Source organism: Myotis brandtii, unplaced genomic scaffold (genome assembly GCF_000412655.1).
Source record: "Myotis brandtii unplaced genomic scaffold, ASM41265v1 scaffold274, whole genome shotgun sequence".
Lineage (NCBI taxonomy): Eukaryota > Metazoa > Chordata > Mammalia > Chiroptera > Vespertilionidae > Myotis > Myotis brandtii.
Window position 1 is genome coordinate 4493138 of NW_005360425.1, and position 18164 is coordinate 4511301.

An 18164-nucleotide genomic window follows, 5' to 3' on the forward strand; every position below is an offset into this window, starting at 1 on the left:
ATCAGGCTAGGCTATGTGCAGTTTCTCCTAAACAGTAGTAGATTTATACTTTGACCTTATTCCCTAACATTTCCCCCAGAAGTATTGCTGTGGCTAATGGTCTGACATTTATTCAGTTCCATGATAAAATCGAGCCCATGTTGGAGACTCTGGAGAACCTTTCTTCTCGCTTGCGTATGCCACCACTGATCCCTGCTGAAGTCGACAAGATCAGAGAGTGCATCAGTGACAATAAAAGTGCCACCATGGAGCTAGAAAAACTTCAGCCTTCCTTTGAGGCTCTGAAGCGCCGTGGAGAAGAGCTCATTGGACGATCTCAGGGAGCTGACAAGGATCTGGCTGCAAAAGGTGCTTGATGAATTATTTTTAAAGAAAATGAATACAATAAATTCTAGGCTGTGGTTACCTCCAGCGTCCCACCAGATGTACTTTATTGAATGTGAAGGCAGTCCCCAAGTAATGAGTATTCCAGAAAGTCATTTGGGAGTCATTTAGAATTCAAAACACATCTGCCCATTGAAACAAGGTTACAATTGGTAGTTAGATTCCCAGGCCAGAAAACAAATGCTCCTTTAACCCCTGATATGAATGAACTGCAGTATCAATCGTGTGTAGAACATACTACCTTTTATAACATTTTCCATGGGAAACATAGCAAGTTCAACACAGAACACTGGAAATAAATTTCTCATCTCAGTCCTTTTGCAAGTTAGGGTTTTTTTATCTGAGCAGTACATTTATGTATTTATTTATTTATTTATTTATTTAAATTATTTTTTAAACCTTGTATTTAGGTTTTTTATCTGAGCAGTACATTTATGTATTTATTTGTTTATTTATTTAAATTATTTTTTAAACCTTGTATTTATTTATTTAAATTATTTTATTTTATTTTTAACCTTTATTGCCAAGATTATTACAGATGTACCTTTTCTCCCGCCATTACCCCTCCCCACCTGGTTCCTGCCCCACCCCAGACCTTCGCCACCCCATTGTCTGTGTCCATAGGTAATGCATATGTCTATACAAGATGTTTGCTTAATCTCTTCCCATCCTTACCCCCCTTCCCTCTGAGAATTGTCAGTCTGCTCCATTTCCATGCCTCTGATTCTATTTTATTCACCAGTGTATTCTGTTCATTGGATTTCTTGTTCATTTATTTTGAGTTTTTAGATTCAATTGTTGATAGGTATGTATTTGTTGCTGTTTTGTAGTTCATATTTTTTATTTGTTTATTTTTCTCCTTATTCCTCTTCTTAAAGAATGCCCTTCAACATTTCATATAGTACTGGTTTGGTGGTGATGAACTCCTTTAGCTTTTTCTTCTCTGTGAAGATCTTTATCTGATCTTTAATTCTAAATGATAGCTTTGCTGGGTAGAGTAATCTTAGTTGTAGGTCCTTGCTACTCATCACTTTGAATATTTCTTGCTACTCCCTTCTGGCCTCCTTAGTTTCTGTTGAGAAATCAGCTGATAGTCGTATGGGCATTCCCTTGTAGATAACTAGCTGCTTTTCTCTTGCTGCTTTTAAGATTCGCTCTTTGTCTTTAGCCCTTGGCATTTTAATTATGATGTGGTGTCTTGGGGTCCTTTTAAAGTTCCTCTTGTTTGGGACACTGTGCTTCCTGGACTTGTAAGCCTATTTCTTTTTTTTCTTTTTCTTTTCTTTTTTTTTTGTAAGCCTATTTCTTTAACCATTTAGGGGAAATGTTCTGTCATTATTTCTTCAAATAGGTTTTCAATTTCTTGCTCTTTTTCTCTTCATTTCATATGGTAATATTCATACCATAATGCAAATATTGGTACACTTGAAGTTGTCCCAGAGGCTCCTTACACTATCTTCATATTTTTGGATTCTTATTTCTTTTTGCTCTTCTGATTGGGTGTTTTTTGCTCCCTCATATTTCATATCATTGATTTGATTCTCAGAATCCTCTACTCTACTGTTGAATCCCTGTATATTATTTTTTATTTCAGTCAGTGTATGCTCAATTTCTGACTGGTCCTTTTCCATATTTTTTGTCTTTTTCACTAAAATTCTTAAAAGTCTCACTAAGTCCCTTGGAGGTTTCTAGAAGATTCTTGAGTAACTTTATAACCATGGTTTTGAACTTTGTATCCAGTAGTTTGCTTTCTTCCATTTCTGACATGTTTCTTTGTTTCTGCATTTTGGCTGCTTCCCTATGTTTGTTTCTATGTGTTGGGTAGAGCTGCTATGTCTCCTTGAGTTGGTAGAATGGCCTTGTGTAGTAGGTATCCTATAGGGCCCAGTGGCTCAGCCTCCCCAGTCACCTGAGCTGAAACTCTATTGCACCCCTTTGTGGGCTTTGAGCACAGTCTTGTAGTTGAGACTTGATTGCTGTTGGTGTCACTGGGAGGAATTGACCTCCAGGCCAATTGGCTGTGAGGACCAGCTGCGGCTACAGTGGGAGAGCTGCTGTGCAGGAGACACCCCTTCAGTGGGGCTTTGGTATTCACTGAATGTGTTGCTTATGGATGTGTAGAGTTGTGATCTGGTGTGGTCTGACATTGACCATTGACCACTCTTGGATATCCAGGGAGGTGCAAAGTCAGCCAGAGCCAGGGGCCACCCAGCAGGAGCTACAGAGAGATCTGCAGATTCCTCCTCTTTATATCGGGTTTGGAAGTGCACAGATGAGGCCCAGCTATGAAGCAAGGCAGGCTGGTGCTGGTGCAGGGTCTTGGGCCTTCTATTAATAGGTTTGGGACTCCCTGACCCAGCTGCAGCTTGTTTGAGAGGGTTTTAGCCTGAGCAAGGACAGGCCATTTATATGCAAAAGCTGCTGCACACAGCTTGGGTTGGGGTGTAAATCGGATGGGGCGGGGTCTCAGGCAATCACCAGGGTGGAGCAAACAGAAATGGCTGCCAGTCAGGCCTGTGACTGGAGAGGTCCCAGAACAGTAACAATGACCCCTGCCAGCACCTCCGTTTGGTAGAAAGCTGCCCCCGAGTTCCTGCCCTGATGCCAGACAATCCATTTCCTCCTCATACGTGTCTGTGTTCCCCAGAGCTTTGCCCTGGTGTGGGAGCTTGTAAGTTCAGTTCATGGTGCCGGCCTTTTAAGAGGAGCAGCTAGGTCTCCAGCAGCCTCTGTGTCACTGAGCCCCAATCCCCACTGGTTTTTACAGCCTGTAGGTCTTACTGCCCGTAGGGACTTCTTTTCCCAGCTCTGGGACCCTGGGCTGGGGTCTGGTGTGGGGCTGGGACCCCTTGCTCCTTATGGGTGCCCTCCACAGAGATGATCTCCCTCCCGATTAAAAAAGCATATGGGCGTCAGCCCAGCCTGTTCCTTGCCTTCGCACTTCCTACCAGTCTCAATGTGCTTTCTTCTTTACTTCTCTAGTTGTAGGACTTCAATTCAGCTAGCTTTCCGGCGGTTCTGAGTGATGGCTGTTCTGTATTTTAGTTGTAATTTTGATGTGGTTGTGGGAAGCGGCGAGTACAGGTGTTTACCTATGCCACCATCTTGGTTCCTCCTCCTGAGCAGTGCCTTTATATTAGATGGTAACTTATTCCCAGATTACTTCCGTGAACTCTTTATGTGGGAAACCAGTGTAGGTGAAAATGTAAATGTAGACATAATAATAAAGTTAAGATAGGTATATATAAATTCTTAGACCTTTTTGAAAGATAATTTTAGAGAAAATGTGAGAATTAGATGGTATTTCTGATGAGGCTTGGAGAAGTCCTATTCTTACCTCTTTTTTACCCCCTCAGAAATCCAGGACAAATTGGATCAAATGGTATTTTTCTGGGAGGACATCAAAGCTCGGGCTGAAGAGCGAGAAATTAAGTTTCTTGATGTCCTAGAACTAGCGGAGAAGTTTTGGTATGACATGGCTGCTCTCCTTACCACCATCAAAGACACCCAGGACATCGTCCACGACTTGGAAAGCCCAGGCATTGACCCATCCATCATCAAGCAACAGGTTGAAGCTGCTGAGGTAAGAAAAAACAAAACTCCTTCTCTTATGTGTTTGTTTTCTGAAAAAGGCACTTTTTCCAAGTACGTTGTGTTAACTGCTTAGCTAAGCTGAGTTGCCTTAAAAGTTGTTTAAGTTTAAGAGGATATTTTCCACTTGAAAAAAGTATATGCTCATTATAGATTTCCTTTTTTATTATAAATACAAGTTTGTATGACCTCCACCAACTGTGATGGGTTCCATCATACAAAACTGATTTTCTTGTCAGTTTTAAACTTAACAATTCAAATTAATAGAATATGTTTAGAAAATTCAGTTTTGCTTTCATTTCTGAATTTAGTCCTTGCTATAGTGTGTGCATCAAGCATGTCAAACTCGCGGCCTGCGGTGAGTTTAAATAAGGCATGCAGCCCGCCGGCCACAAGTTTGACATGCTTAGACATTATTCTGTTTCTCAAATATGTTTCTTTAATGCAGAAAAAAAATAGAAGGTAGAAAAGCAAATAAATTCTTGATTCATCATCCAAAGATAATAATTATTACATTGACATACCTTTTTCTAGTCTTTTGGGGGAGCGTAGTTTTTTATTTCTTTTTAAATACTTTTTTTTTTTTAATTTCAGAGAGGAAAGAAGAGGAGAGAGAAATAGAAACATCCATGATAGAGAATCATTGATTGGTTGCCTCCTGCATGCCCCCCACTGGGGATGGAGCCTGCAACCTGGGCATGTGCCCTGACCAGGAATCGAACCATGACCTCGTGGTTCATAGGTTGATGCTCAACTACTGAGCCACTCCGGCAGGGCTAGTTTTTATTTTTATTAAATGCATTTCTCCCCTCATTTTGTCCATGTAGTATAAGCTAAGCCTGTCTTAATATTATTTCTTTCATATCTTTTATTTCAGCTAGTCTCCCTCTCCCCACCCCTGTTATTTTTAGGACCTGGCAGGGAACTAACTTTGTTCAAGATTATGTAGCCTAGTGTTCCTATTATTCTAGTCTCTCAGCTCTTGAATTTGTGACTTGTGCAGTACTCTTTTACCCTTGTTGATATACTTCTGTGTAATGTATTAGACTTTGGCTATAGATTATAATCTCCTTGGGAGCAGGAAGGATGAACCTTTGGTAAATTATTTAGGCTCATTATACCTTTCTCAGACTGTTTCATATATATTGTTCTATGTAGTTAATAGATATGTACATAAATATGAAAAATAACTAGAGTCTGAAAATTCACTATGTATATAAGTGAAATAATAACAATGAAAGGTTTTTGTGAATTTGACAGATTCTGTTCAACATCTGCTATTGATGGAACTATAGTTACATTTGCAAAGCTTGGGAAGTTCTGTTCTGCTTCTGTTTTGGCTTATGCTCTGTTCATTTACATGTAGACTATTAAAGAGGAGACAGATGGCCTGCATGAGGAATTGGAATTTATTCGAATCCTTGGAGCAGATTTGATTTTTGCCTGTGGAGAAACTGAGAAGCCCGAAGTGAAGAAGAGCATTGACGAGGTGTGGAGAAATAGATAAGGAGTTTAGACAAAACATTTGTGGACTTAGACTGAACAGGAGTATTAATTGAAGAATCTGGTTGACTGTTTTCCTCTAGATGAATAATGCCTGGGAGAACTTAAACAAAACATGGAGAGAGAGGCTAGAAAAGCTCGAGGATGCCATGCAAGCCGCTGTGCAGTATCAGGACACTCTTCAGGTGAGGACAAAGAGGTGACCGCCACGGAAAACAGCTTCCATGGTGTCATATTCAGAATCCAGCATAAGAGTGGCTCACCTTTGCAGGACTGCAGCATTATCTAACTAAGGCAACAAGCTCTTCCTGTATTTCTAGCCAGAGTTTCCCACTTTTTTTTTTTTAATATATTTTATTGACTTTTCACAGAGAGGAGGGGAGAGGGATAGAGAGTTAGAAACATCGATGAGAGAGAAACATCGATCAGCTGCCTCTTGCATGCCCCCTACTAGGTATGTGCCCGCAACCAAGGTACATGCCCTTGACCGGAATCAAACCTGGGACCCTTGAGTCCGCAGGCCGACGCTCCATCCGCTGAGCCAAACCGGTTAGGGCACAGAGTTTCCCACTTCTTATGTGAAAAGTACTGACACCCAGATTTCTGCTCCTCTTCTCATCATGTGTTCACTATACTGACTCTTGTGGTGGCTCTCCAGGGAAGCTGGCCTTACGGGGAGAGCCGCTGGCTAGAGGTTCCACACCCAGCTTATCTTGAAGCACAGCTTGGCACAGTAGCTTTAGCACATCCTGAGCTTGCTAGCCGGCCATGAGAAATAGTAACTTTTGTTCATACTTAGTTTTGCCAGATCATGGTTTATTTTGGACACTATCCCAATGCTTGCTTCATTCGTAAGTCCCCATATTATTTGAATAAAGATCATTATTCCTTCCCTCTGCGCCTCCCTCGCCATCTAAAAACACAAACAGTACTTGGCACTTTGATTTCTCTCTGCTTATTTAGCAGAGATAATGCTAATTCTTTCCCGATTCCTTGTGTTTTTGACTGCTTATTTGTGTTTTTATTTTAGGCTATGTTTGACTGGCTAGATAACACCGTGATTAAACTCTGCACCATGCCCCCTGTCGGCACTGACCTCAACACCGTTAAAGATCAGTTAAATGAAATGAAGGTTTGTATCTGGGAATGGCTTTTGAAGAAGGATTGCGTGTTCGTTTTTAAAGACTTGATTTGATGTTAACATTAAATATGTCTTTGATAGGAGTTCAAGGTGGAAGTTTACCAACAGCAAATTGAGATGGAGAAGCTCAATCACCAGGGTGAACTGATGTTAAAGAAAGCTACTGATGAAACGGACAGAGACATTATACGAGAACCATTGACAGAACTCAAACACCTCTGGGAGAACCTGGGTGAAAAGATTGCCCACAGACAGGTAAGGCCAATGACGGAGTACATAAATGGACTACTATCTACTGCTTTCTTATTTCCTAACAATTGTTTCCTTATATCGTTTTCTGGGTAGCATAAGCTAGAAGGTGCTCTCTTGGCCCTTGGCCAATTCCAACATGCCTTAGAAGAACTAATGAGTTGGCTGATTCACACTGAAGAGTTGTTAGATGCTCAAAGGCCAATAAGTGGAGATCCAAAAGTCATTGAAGTTGAGCTCGCGAAGCACCATGTAAGTGTTTTATTTTTCATCTCTCAGTCTTTTGGTTTCAGACTAAATATTGCCACCAGAAGCCTTTCGATGTGTACCTTAGAGAACTGGGTTTGATGTTATCTGTAGAGATAAATTATTGTTCAACATTTTTTAGGTTCTAAAAAATGATGTTTTGGCCCATCAAGCCACAGTGGAAACAGTCAACAAAGCTGGCAATGAACTTCTTGAATCTAGTGCTGGAGATGATGCCAGCAGCTTAAGGAGCCGTTTGGAAACTATGAACCAATGCTGGGAGTCAGTGTTACAAAAAACGGAGGAGAGGGAGCAGCAGCTTCAATCGACACTGCAGCAGGTCCGTGCCTCGTCCAAGTTAGGCAGGTGGAGCTGTGCAGAGCTGTGCACGTAACATTCAGAAGAAAGTCTAAGTCACAGAAAGGAAAGCAATTTGGGGTAGAGTCCCCGGTGTCTTGAGAGGAAGGTCATTTCTCTGCTGGAACTTGTCTAGAAAGAACATCTTTTGACTTAATGGGGGTTTTTGGATTAGTTTGTAGCTAATCTCTTTATTTATAATTCAAAGTTAGTAGATTTTGCTTTAACAGACCTGTTCACAGATTCAGTTATGTCTTAGATCCAGTCAGGTCCCTCCATATTCATACTCAGCCGTACCTTAGTCCAGAGACCACCAACCTTTGGACCTCACAGACCAACCAGTGGTCCGTGAACCACCAGTTGGCGACCACTGCCTTAGTCAATTCATTGGTTATATCAGACATTTATAATACAGGGTTGGGCGAAAGTAGTTTTGTAGTTGTTAAAATGGAAATAGGATTATTTATTAAATAATAATACAAGAATAAACTGTCTTTGTGTGCTCACAACTATAAACCTACTTTTGCCTACAGGGAGGTCTGGGGAATTCTACTAGATTCTAAAAATAAATATATTGGCCCCATGCCAATCCAGTAGCAGAACAGCTCTGCCTGAGAACAGCCCAAAATTCCTCCCTCAAAATAGATTCCTCATGCCCTGGCCAGGTAGCTCAGTTGGTTAGAGTGTCGTCCCAATACCCCAACGTTTCAGGTTCAATCCCCAGTCGGGGCACATACAAAAATCAACCAATGCATACATGAATGGGTGGATCTTCCTTTCTCTCTCTAAGATCAATAAATAACGATATAAATCCTCATATTGCGATTTAGAATGTTTACTTTTGAAGCTGGGATTGACTACTGACGTTCCTGATGTCTTTTCACAAAAGGCCCAGGGTTTCCACAGTGAAATTGAAGATTTCCTCTTGGAACTGACTAGAATGGAGACCCAACTTTCTGCATCTAAGCCCACAGGAGGACTTCCTGAAACTGCTAGAGAACAGCTTGATACACACATGGTAATAGAGATTTCCTGACATATTGAGCATAAGCATCCCATAGTCAGTAGCCCCTGATGTGTATCTGGGAATCTACAAAGTAATGCTTTTTTACTGACAATATAGTACAACCTTGAGGACTCCTGCCTACATACGGGCTTTTAATACCCTACCACAGGCAGCAGTGGTGATGGGAGAAATTGGCTGGAGATACAACTGGTAATTCTGAGTTGGTCAACTTGGTGGGCACAAGAATATTGACGTGAAGGTGAGAGCATCAAGAAGACAGATACATAGCACAGATGTGGTTCTATTTAAGGAAAAGACTACTTCAGTGGGATTTAGAGAAACCCAGTAGATACTTACAGTTTTTCAAGAAAGTAGCTGAGAACAAAAGGCATAATGTCTAGGTAAATTATTCAGGAAAAAGAAGTTAATGATTGGGGTTTATATTTAAGGATTTCTGGTCCTTAAAATAATTCCATTTATTTGGTGACAAAATTATTTTAATACTAAGCAAGAATGGTGGATTTCATTCCCTAGTTGTTCAACAGTTGAACTGAATCCAAAAGAAAGGGTTTTAATCAAGGTGAGACCTTTCTGGACCTTTCCAAACTGTGCTTGTAAATGTGTGTGTGGGTATCTTTCAGGAAATTTATATCTTTCCTGCCCTTTCTTGTAGGAACTCTATTCCCAGCTCAAAGCCAAGGAAGAGACTTATAATCAACTACTTGACAAGGGCAGGCTCATGCTCCTAAGCCGTGATGATTCTGGGTCTGGCTCAAAGACGGAACAGAGCGTCGCTCTCCTGGAACAGAAGTGGCATGTGGTCAGCAGTAAGATGGAAGAAAGAAAGGTATCACCACAGAAGACAGTGTGGTTATGGTATTTGAGTAGGTGCTTGGTGACGGCATGTAATTACCATCTCATTTCTGTGAAGATTTTTTAAAGACCAGTGTATCGAACCAGAAGTTGTGGGACTGATGTCCTCAGAATTGCCTTCATGCGAATCATCCCTCTTTTCTGTAATTAGATTTCTATTTTCCATCCATGTCAAGTTGCATTGGTGGTACTAGTTTCTACCAATATTTGATTTTATTCTTCATTCTTTTTCTGCATCTACCAGTTAAGACATTACTGCCTGTTACTGCTCAATGGTGGACCCTATATCCATTGTTAATCAGATTTGTTGTGTTCCTACTTAAAAACAAAGTTATGTTGGAGTTGGTGACTTGAGATTGGGAGGGTGGGAGCAGAGCATGCAGGGAGTATGACAAATAATGGCACGCAAGGAATTTGGATTCTAGTGTAAGTACGGCATGCAAAGAATTGTACTAAAAATCAAGAGAGAAGTAAATTATATGGCCCCTTCTCACTCTTCCCCAAAAATCAAATTCTCTTCAAAAGAAAAGTGATTAGGGATCAAAGCCCCAAAACACTGGTTTTTATGAGTACAGAGTCTCAGAGTATCTCTGCAGAGTATTCCTGTGCTGGGCAGATCAAATAAAATGTGTGTGCAAATCTCTTGGCCACATGCATTCAACAAATAATTATTAAGCATGTATGTGCCAGGCACTGTGCTAGGTATATAGTAGAAACTATAAAGGCATGGATCCTATCCAATTTAATGGGAAAAACACAAATATTTATACATAACTGAACATTTGAAAAGCATTGATTTTTCTAGAATTCTTTTAATGTGGAGTCTGGTAATTTTGTTACATAAAGAATGGCCCAAGGACCTGAGTGTATGGCTACATTCTAATTCTTGGACAGTCTGTTGCCTATAATTCCTGCAGAATGCAGAACTAATACCAATTAAAGTAACTGGCAGATTCTGGCTCAAAATCAAGAAATTTCTAGAGGGTTTTCCCAACAATGAAACAGGCTGCCTCAAGAAATAAATACTTAACCCATTATCAGTGGAATTGGTAAAGCACAGGCTAGGTGTCACGGATAGTTGTTGCTGATTTGGCAAGAGCATAAAACAAGTAGAAGAGCCCTAGCCGGTTTGGCTCAGTGGATAGAGCATCGGCCTGTGGACTGAAAGGTCCCAGGTTCGATTCTGGTCAAGGGCACATGCCTGGGTTGCGGGTTCGATCCCCAGTGGGGGCCGTGCAGGAGGCAGCCGATCAATGATTCTCTTTCATCATTGATGTTTCTATCTCTCTATCCCTCTCCATTCCTCTCTGAAATAAATAAAATATATTTTTTTAAAAAGTGGAAGATTTCCTGCCATCTAGGAACTTGGTAATATATTAAATTCTAAGCATTTCTGTGATAGATATGATGTAGATTTTATTTTTCTCCAGTGATCGGCAAACTGCGGCTTGCGAGCCACATGCTGCTCTTTGGCCCCTTGAGTGTGGCTCTTCCACAAAATACCGACTTCTGCGCCGTGTGGGCATGGCATGTGGCATTTTGTGGAAGAGCCACACTCAAGGGGCCAAAGAGCCGCATGTGGCTCGCAAGCCGCAGTTTGCCGACCACTGGATTAGGCCTATATGTTTTTGTAGCATTCATTATAGTGGTTTTTTGGTTTTTTTTAAACATATTTTTATTGATTTCAAAGAAGAGCCGACCACTGGATTAGGCCTGTATGTTTTTGTAGCATTCATTATAGTGGTTTTTTGGGGTTTTTTAAACATATTTTTATTGATTTCAAAGAAGAGAGAGGGAAAGAGATAGAAACATCAATGATGAGAGAGGATCATTGATCGGCTGCCTCCTGCACGCCCCCTACTGGGGATCGAGCCCACAACCCAGGCATGTGCCCTTGACCAGAATCAAACCTGGGACCCTTCAGTTCACAGGCTGACGCTCTCTCCACTGAGCCAAACCAGCTAGGGCTATAGTGGTTTTTTAGGTTACAAAAGTAACCTGAAAACACAAAGAAGAAAATAAAAGTTACATATAACCCAATTAACAGGAATTAACATTTGTAATGTACATCTTGGGCTTTCTTCTGTGAATATTTTGGATATCTTCATTTTTAACAACCTGTCATTAGTCTGTTTTGCCTGCCTAGTGTGGGCCAGGGGCAGAGGCCCTCACCCTGGTATTGGGGCTAGAGGTCTCTGTGGATGGAGCTTGGAGACGCTGTGCAATTGGGATGTGCTCATGGACAGTTGCACGTGTCTTGACCTAACCATTGTTTTTGTCACCTGATTTAGATAAAAGTATCTAAAAATTTACGTCTAGGGTTGTCAGGTTTTTGCTTAGAATATTAGGGCTTTTATTATCTTTTCTGCTTATAACATAAGAATAAGTTTCAGACTCAGACATTTTTAGGTGCCGTATTTTCTGAAAACATTTAAGCAGGCACTGCGGTGAGTATTTACTACAGTAAAGTGCTTTTCATTGGCTGTTTTCATGCCACTAAAAGTACATGAAAGGAAAATGAGACTCTGGTCAAAGCGGGTTGCAGACCTGCAGCTGTCACCATGGAGCTGTTCGCTTGCATTGTGACTAGTTTTACTCCTGTTCCTTAATGTCCCTGGAAGTGGGGGATGGCAGAGGAGAGCTCCGCTGCAAATTGTGTCCTTTTTCATAAGCAGTTTCAGACACTAACATTAAAATGTCCCCTTCTTTGCAAACAAGGCATGTTTGGGAGTTGGTTAAGTGAGGCTTCCTTTTTAGAGGTCATTTCATTTGGTGTACAGTTCACGCCTTTGTCTTTGAAGCTATAATTCCTGAATTTGGCACTTTTTGTGTGTGTTTTAATTGAAATTCAGTCAAAGCTGGAAGAGGCCCTCAACCTGGCAACAGAATTCCAGAATTCCCTGCAAGAATTTATCAACTGGCTCACGCTAGCAGAGCAGAATTTAAACATCGCTTCTCCTCCCAGCCTGATTCTGAACACTGTCCTGTCGCAGATAGAGGAGCATAAGGTAACTGACACCAGGATGTTGCCTTCCTTTGAAAGGACTGGTTGTCTTGTCTTCCGTTTAAACACAGCAGTATTTTCCCACCAGGTTTTTGCTAATGAAGTAAATGCTCATCGAGACCAGATCATAGAACTGGATCAAACCGGGAACCAGTTAAAGTTCCTTAGCCAGAAGCAGGACGTTGTTCTGATCAGGAATTTGTTGGTGAGCGTCCAGTCTCGATGGGAGAAGATTGTCCAGCGATCTATTGAGAGAGGGCGATCACTCGATGATGCCAGGAAGCGGGCAAAACAAGTAAGTTACAAAAGGAAGTTCCAATTACTGAATAACCTCTGGCTGCAAGTCTTGAGTCCCTGGATTAATTCCCATAAAAGTGTTGTATAGGTCTTTACTGTTATAACTTACTTCTTATAAAATTATAGTTCCACGAAGCTTGGAAAAAACTGGTCGACTGGCTGGAAGATGCAGAGAGTCACCTGGACTCGGAGCTGGAGATATCCAATGACCCAGACAAAATTAAACTGCAGCTCTCTAAGCATAAGGTAAAGCAGTCGGTGGCTCTTAGGGCCTGAGCTCTGTATTCACTGGAAATTTTATCTGGGTAAAAACGTCAAGATGATGAAGCCTGTATTCCATTTCATGTCTAGACAGTGTCCAACTGCGACAATTGCTCATTTAAATAACTGTTCAAACAAAGTGATTGTGGGAGTAAACCTTAAAGTTAAAACTGTAGGCTTATAGGAATTCTAGGCTTTTAGAAATATGCACTACTGTAACATAAGCAAAGACTTATAAATTCTTAAGGGTAAGCTCTTATTAGTTCAAGAAGTAGTCACAGTCAAATTGTATCTAATTACCAACCTGGAAACACACAAAAATTTTTCCTTGTTCCAAATCAAGATGTCATCTCACACCATGTTTTTTTTCTTTTCATTTTGAAAACAGGAGTTTCAGAAAACTCTTGGTGGCAAGCAGCCTGTGTATGACACCACAATCAGAACTGGCAGAGCCCTGAAAGAAAAGACTCTGCTTTCTGATGATACTCAGACACTTGACAACTTACTGGGAGAAGTCAGAGACAAATGGGATACTGTGTGTGGCAAGTCTGTGGAGAGGTGAGCATGCGTGTCCCCTCCGTGGGTTGTATGTTATCCCAAAGCTCCCTGAGAGACTGTTACTGGACTCCATAAAGTGGTAATAAAGCATATGCTTCAGTAGCAGGTTTTATAGCATCGCAGTGTCTCGTTAGTTCAGTGAGGTATGAAAAATTTGAATAAAATGTATTGAAATTCTTTCATTTTACACTTGAACATTATTGTATTAGAAAGAGAGAAGCCCACAGTAATAGGTCAGTAACTCAGTATTTGTAAATCACCAACTTATAATACCACTAGCTGACTCGCTGAGGGCTCTCATCATGTGCTGGACACTATGCAAAACCTCTGCGTGTGTTACCTCACTTAACCAGCATGATATCTGATCTGTACTGAGCAACACAGGCAGACCTTGGTCATTAGGGTGTGTCCATGTGTATAATTGCTGGACTCTAAGATGCCAAAGGGCATCCTACCTACACTATGATTAATTCATTCTAGAGCAGTACTGCTGGACTCTAAGATGCCAAAGGGCATCTGTGCCTGTCTCCTACCTACACTATGATTAATTCATTCTAGAGCAGTAATGGCGAACCTATGACACGCGTGTCAGAGGTGACACGCGAACTCATTTTTTGGGTTGATTTGTCTTTGTTAAATGGCATTTAAATATATAAAATAAATATCAGAAATATAAATCTTTGTTTTACTATGGTTGCAAATATCAAAAAACTTCTATATGTGACACGGCACCAGAGTTAAGTTAGGGTTTTTCAAAATGCTGACACGCCGAGCTCAAAAGGTTCGCCATCACTGTTCTAGAGAGTGGTTTGATTTAAAATGTCTAGGCATCTCTCTCAGTCACTTTTTACTGTGTTTCTAACCATTTCAACTTGGAGGTCCCTCTCTATGTAGAGTTCAAGCAGTATTTCCTTTCAGCAGTCAGAATTGTGGCCCATTCATAAATAATGCCTAAAAACAGTAAGGTTTATGTGTTTTTCTCAGGCAGCACAAGTTGGAAGAGGCCCTGCTGTTTTCGGGCCAGTTCATGGATGCTTTGCAGGCCTTGGTCGACTGGTTGTACAAGGTGGAGCCACAGCTGGCCGAGGACCAGCCCGTGCACGGGGACCTCGACCTCGTCATGAACCTCATGGATGCCCATAAGGTGAGGGGTGAGATCTGTGCCTTCTGCTCACGCTAAGGGAGAAAGGAAGTCTGAAAGAGCTGGATCTCTGCTTGTGAGGGAGGCAGCTCCTTGCTCTGCAAGTTTAAACAAACTGCTGCTGGGATTCTACATCAGTCACAAAGAATTTACCAAAATTGGTTAGATTTAGATTTGGCAATGTGTAAACTTCACTTTGAGGTTTCCCCGCTCCCTTCCTATTTGAATCTCTCAGATGACTCACAAAATAAATTTAAAGTCAGGAGCCCCTCAAGACAAATATTACACTGAAAGGTAAAATGAAACTGGCTGCTTTTTTACTCCTTCTGAACCTTACAAGCCCAGCACCATGGGCAGCAATATTTAGTACGACCTACACTTGTCATGTTGAGCATTTCATTTACCCTGAATATGTCATACTCATGACATATGTGTCCTTATTTGACTCCTACAATTCTGGAAATGTTTTACCATTATTCCCATTTTATGGTGACCTACACTTGTCATGTTGAGCATTTCATTTGCCCTGAATATGTCATACTCATGACATGTGTCCTTATATGACTCCTATAATTCTGGAAATGTTTTACCATTATTCCCATTTTATGGATTAAGAAACTGAGACTCCAGCTAAGCAACCTACCCCAAGTCACACTGCTCATATTTTAGAGACACCTTTTCTGGTTAATTTTTCTTATGCCTTATCCTGCCTCCCTCTGTGCATAAAAGACACATGACTGCAACTTACCAAGGAAATTGAACTAAATGATAACTTCCTGTGTGGTTTTGCTTCTTGGATTCAAAACATTTCTCTTACGAATTCTCCTGAAGGTTTTCCAGAAGGAACTGGGAAAGCGAACGGGAACCGTTCAGGTACTGAAGCGGTCCGGCCGAGAGCTGATTGAAAATAGCCGCGATGATACCACGTGGGTAAAAGGGCAGCTACAGGAACTGAGCACTCGCTGGGACACTGTGTGTAAACTCTCCGTCTCCAAACAAAGCCGACTGGAGCAGGCCTTGAAACAGGTCAGACACGTTTGTTGGGAAAACCCCAGGGATTTTGGTTTGAACAGATTTATTCTAGTTTCTTTATCAGGATCGGTTCCAGCCCATCTCAAAATGAACACAACGCCAAACATTAGTATTTGGAATGTTCTACAAGATTTTAGTATTGATTTGTATTAGAGAAATAATGAATTCAGTTTGTTGTCAAAGATCTACGAATGAAAGATAACCTTTGTGGGACTTTGATAGGGCCATCAAATTCCTGTGATGCCCTGAGGAGTTTAGTCCTAGACCCTTGCCTTGGCATACCCCAATGGCCAGGACCTTGGCTGCAGAGAGAGGTTCCATCTCTTGTGCTTGATTATTTCAGGCGGAAGAGTTTCGGGACACAGTCCACATGCTGTTGGAGTGGCTTTCTGAAGCAGAGCAAACACTTCGCTTTCGGGGAGCACTTCCCGATGACACAGAGGCCCTGCAGTCTCTCATTGACACCCATAAGGTAATCCAGCCACAGGGCACAGTGACCCATGCCACCCACCACGGTGAGGACTGCCCCCACCCCACCAAAGGGAGGCAGCTTTTGTTGTAAACTGCAGACTCTTGTGCAAAGGAGCAGAGCCAGAGTGAGGCCGGCTTGCTGTTTAGCAGGAATGACAGGGAAATGACTGGCAGTTTTTGTGACACCTTAAAGATTGTTCACTCATTTGTTTTTACAAACATCATACATGTAGGTTGTAAACAAGTCAGACAACATGGCATTATATAAAGAAAAACGTGGGCTGTTCCACCTCTGTATTCCTCACCTGCACACAGTTTTGTTTCCCTTTCCTCATTGTTACTAGCTTCAGGCCCTGACCAGCTCCCACAGAACCTCCTAACTGAGCTGCAGGAAATGCAGTATCTGGGACCTCAGTGTGACTGTCCTAATGAGGTGGGAAATGTTTGCTATTTTAATTTTTGAGTTACCCACTGACTGGGAGATTTTAATCTTGGTTTTGTCATTCTGTTTTAGTTATTTTTTTTTAAGTAGTGTTTTATTGCTGTTATTTGTCCAAAACAATACTGGTTACACACATTGAAATAAATAAAAACAGGATTTTTTTCAAATGAGATAATTCAGAATAGGAAAATAGGCATGCCCAGTTTGGGAAAAGGGACATGCCTCTGAGAGAGAGACAGGAAGGGAGAGAGAAGGGAGAGAAACATCAATTTGTTGTTCCACTTATTTATGCATTCATTGGTTGATTCTTGTATGTGCCCTGACTGAGGATCGAACCCACAACCTTGGTGTATTGGGATGATGCTCTAATCAACTGAGCTACCCGGGCAGGGCTAGAGTAGATTAGTTAGTTAGTTAATTTTTATTTTCTAATCTTTTTTGTTTAGGAATTCATGAAGAAAGTGGAAGAAAAGCGAGTGGATGTGAACACAGCGGTGGCGATGGGAGAGGTCATTCTGGCTGTCTGCCATCCTGATTGCATCACTACCATCAAACACTGGATCACCATCATCCGGGCTCGCTTTGAGGAGGTGGGTCCCTGGCTTTAGAGGAAGACTACGCCTGATAAAATGGGTTTACAGCAACAACATACAACAGAGCTCCCCCATAAGAGATTTTTCACTCACTGGGAAAATCTCAACAAGATTAAGTTAGTGTTTTAGTAGTGAATGCTTGCTTGGTACTGTGCTGAAATCTGGAAGATTAGTGTTGGTGCAGTGATTTGTTAGCTGGTGGCTTCCTAAAGACAGGTGCGTATTCCTCCTCCGTCCTCAGAAGTCCTGTATTTAATCGGATGTACTAGGTTTACTTTTAGAAGAGCTGATTTCTCATCCTGGTTAACCCAGCTCTATTACCAGAGTAAGAGCTAAGTCTCTTAACTGCTTGGGTGGTCTTTGCCCTAAATAGTCATTGTTAGGATCAGATGAAAAAGGACTTTAAAAACAAAGGGATTTGCTTGACTAAAGGAGGCAATGATTTCTCTCCCCCAGGTCCTGACGTGGGCTAAGCAGCACCAGCAGCGTCTTGAAACGGCCCTGTCAGAACTGGTGGCTAATGCTGAGCTCTTGGAAGAACTTCTGGTGTGGATCCAATGGGCTGAGACCACCCTCATTCAGCGGGATCAGGAGCCAATCCCTCAGAACATTGACCGAGTTAAAGCCCTTATCGCTGAGCATCAGGTATCTTAACCGCATCCTGGGGTCACTGGTATTTCCTTTGCCCTATGTGTATCCTATTTAAACTGCTGCTTAACGTATTCCTACAGACTTAGCTTAAAGCAGCACACACTTATCTCACAGTTTCTGTGGGACAGAAGTTGGCATGAATTTGCTGGGTCCTCTTCTTAGGGTCTTATTGGGCTGAAATTAAAGTGTCAGCCAGTGAAGCAATTCTCATTCAGGCTCATTCAAGTTGTTGGTAGAATTAATTTCCTATGGTTGTAGGACTGAGGTCTCCATTTTCTTTCTTTAAATTTTTATTGAATTTACTAGAGGCCCAGTGCATGAAATTTGTGCACTGGCAGGGTCCCTAGCAGCTGCTGACCGGGGC

The 18164-nt window shown here is 41.6% G+C and overlaps 1 protein-coding gene across 21 annotated transcripts in view; it reads left to right on the forward strand.

The window, feature by feature from the left end:
- MACF1 (microtubule-actin crosslinking factor 1) overlaps positions 1–18164 on the forward strand; it is a 344123-nt gene that overhangs the window by 304969 nt on the left and 20990 nt on the right. For all 21 annotated transcript variants that reach the window (XM_014541584.1, XM_014541592.1, XM_014541587.1 and 18 more), the window contains 19 exons: positions 117–348; positions 3741–3967; positions 5342–5464; positions 5562–5663; positions 6509–6610; positions 6701–6874; positions 6965–7120; positions 7257–7454; positions 8361–8489; positions 9151–9324; positions 12203–12358; positions 12443–12649; positions 12778–12897; positions 13301–13470; positions 14455–14614; positions 15443–15637; positions 15987–16115; positions 17003–17146; positions 17606–17794. In XM_014541584.1, coding sequence (XP_014397070.1) covers positions 117–348; positions 3741–3967; positions 5342–5464; positions 5562–5663; positions 6509–6610; positions 6701–6874; positions 6965–7120; positions 7257–7454; positions 8361–8489; positions 9151–9324; positions 12203–12358; positions 12443–12649; positions 12778–12897; positions 13301–13470; positions 14455–14614; positions 15443–15637; positions 15987–16115; positions 17003–17146; positions 17606–17794 — 3087 coding nt within the window. The remainder of the gene's footprint in view (positions 1–116; positions 349–3740; positions 3968–5341; positions 5465–5561; positions 5664–6508; positions 6611–6700; positions 6875–6964; positions 7121–7256; positions 7455–8360; positions 8490–9150; positions 9325–12202; positions 12359–12442; positions 12650–12777; positions 12898–13300; positions 13471–14454; positions 14615–15442; positions 15638–15986; positions 16116–17002; positions 17147–17605; positions 17795–18164) is intronic.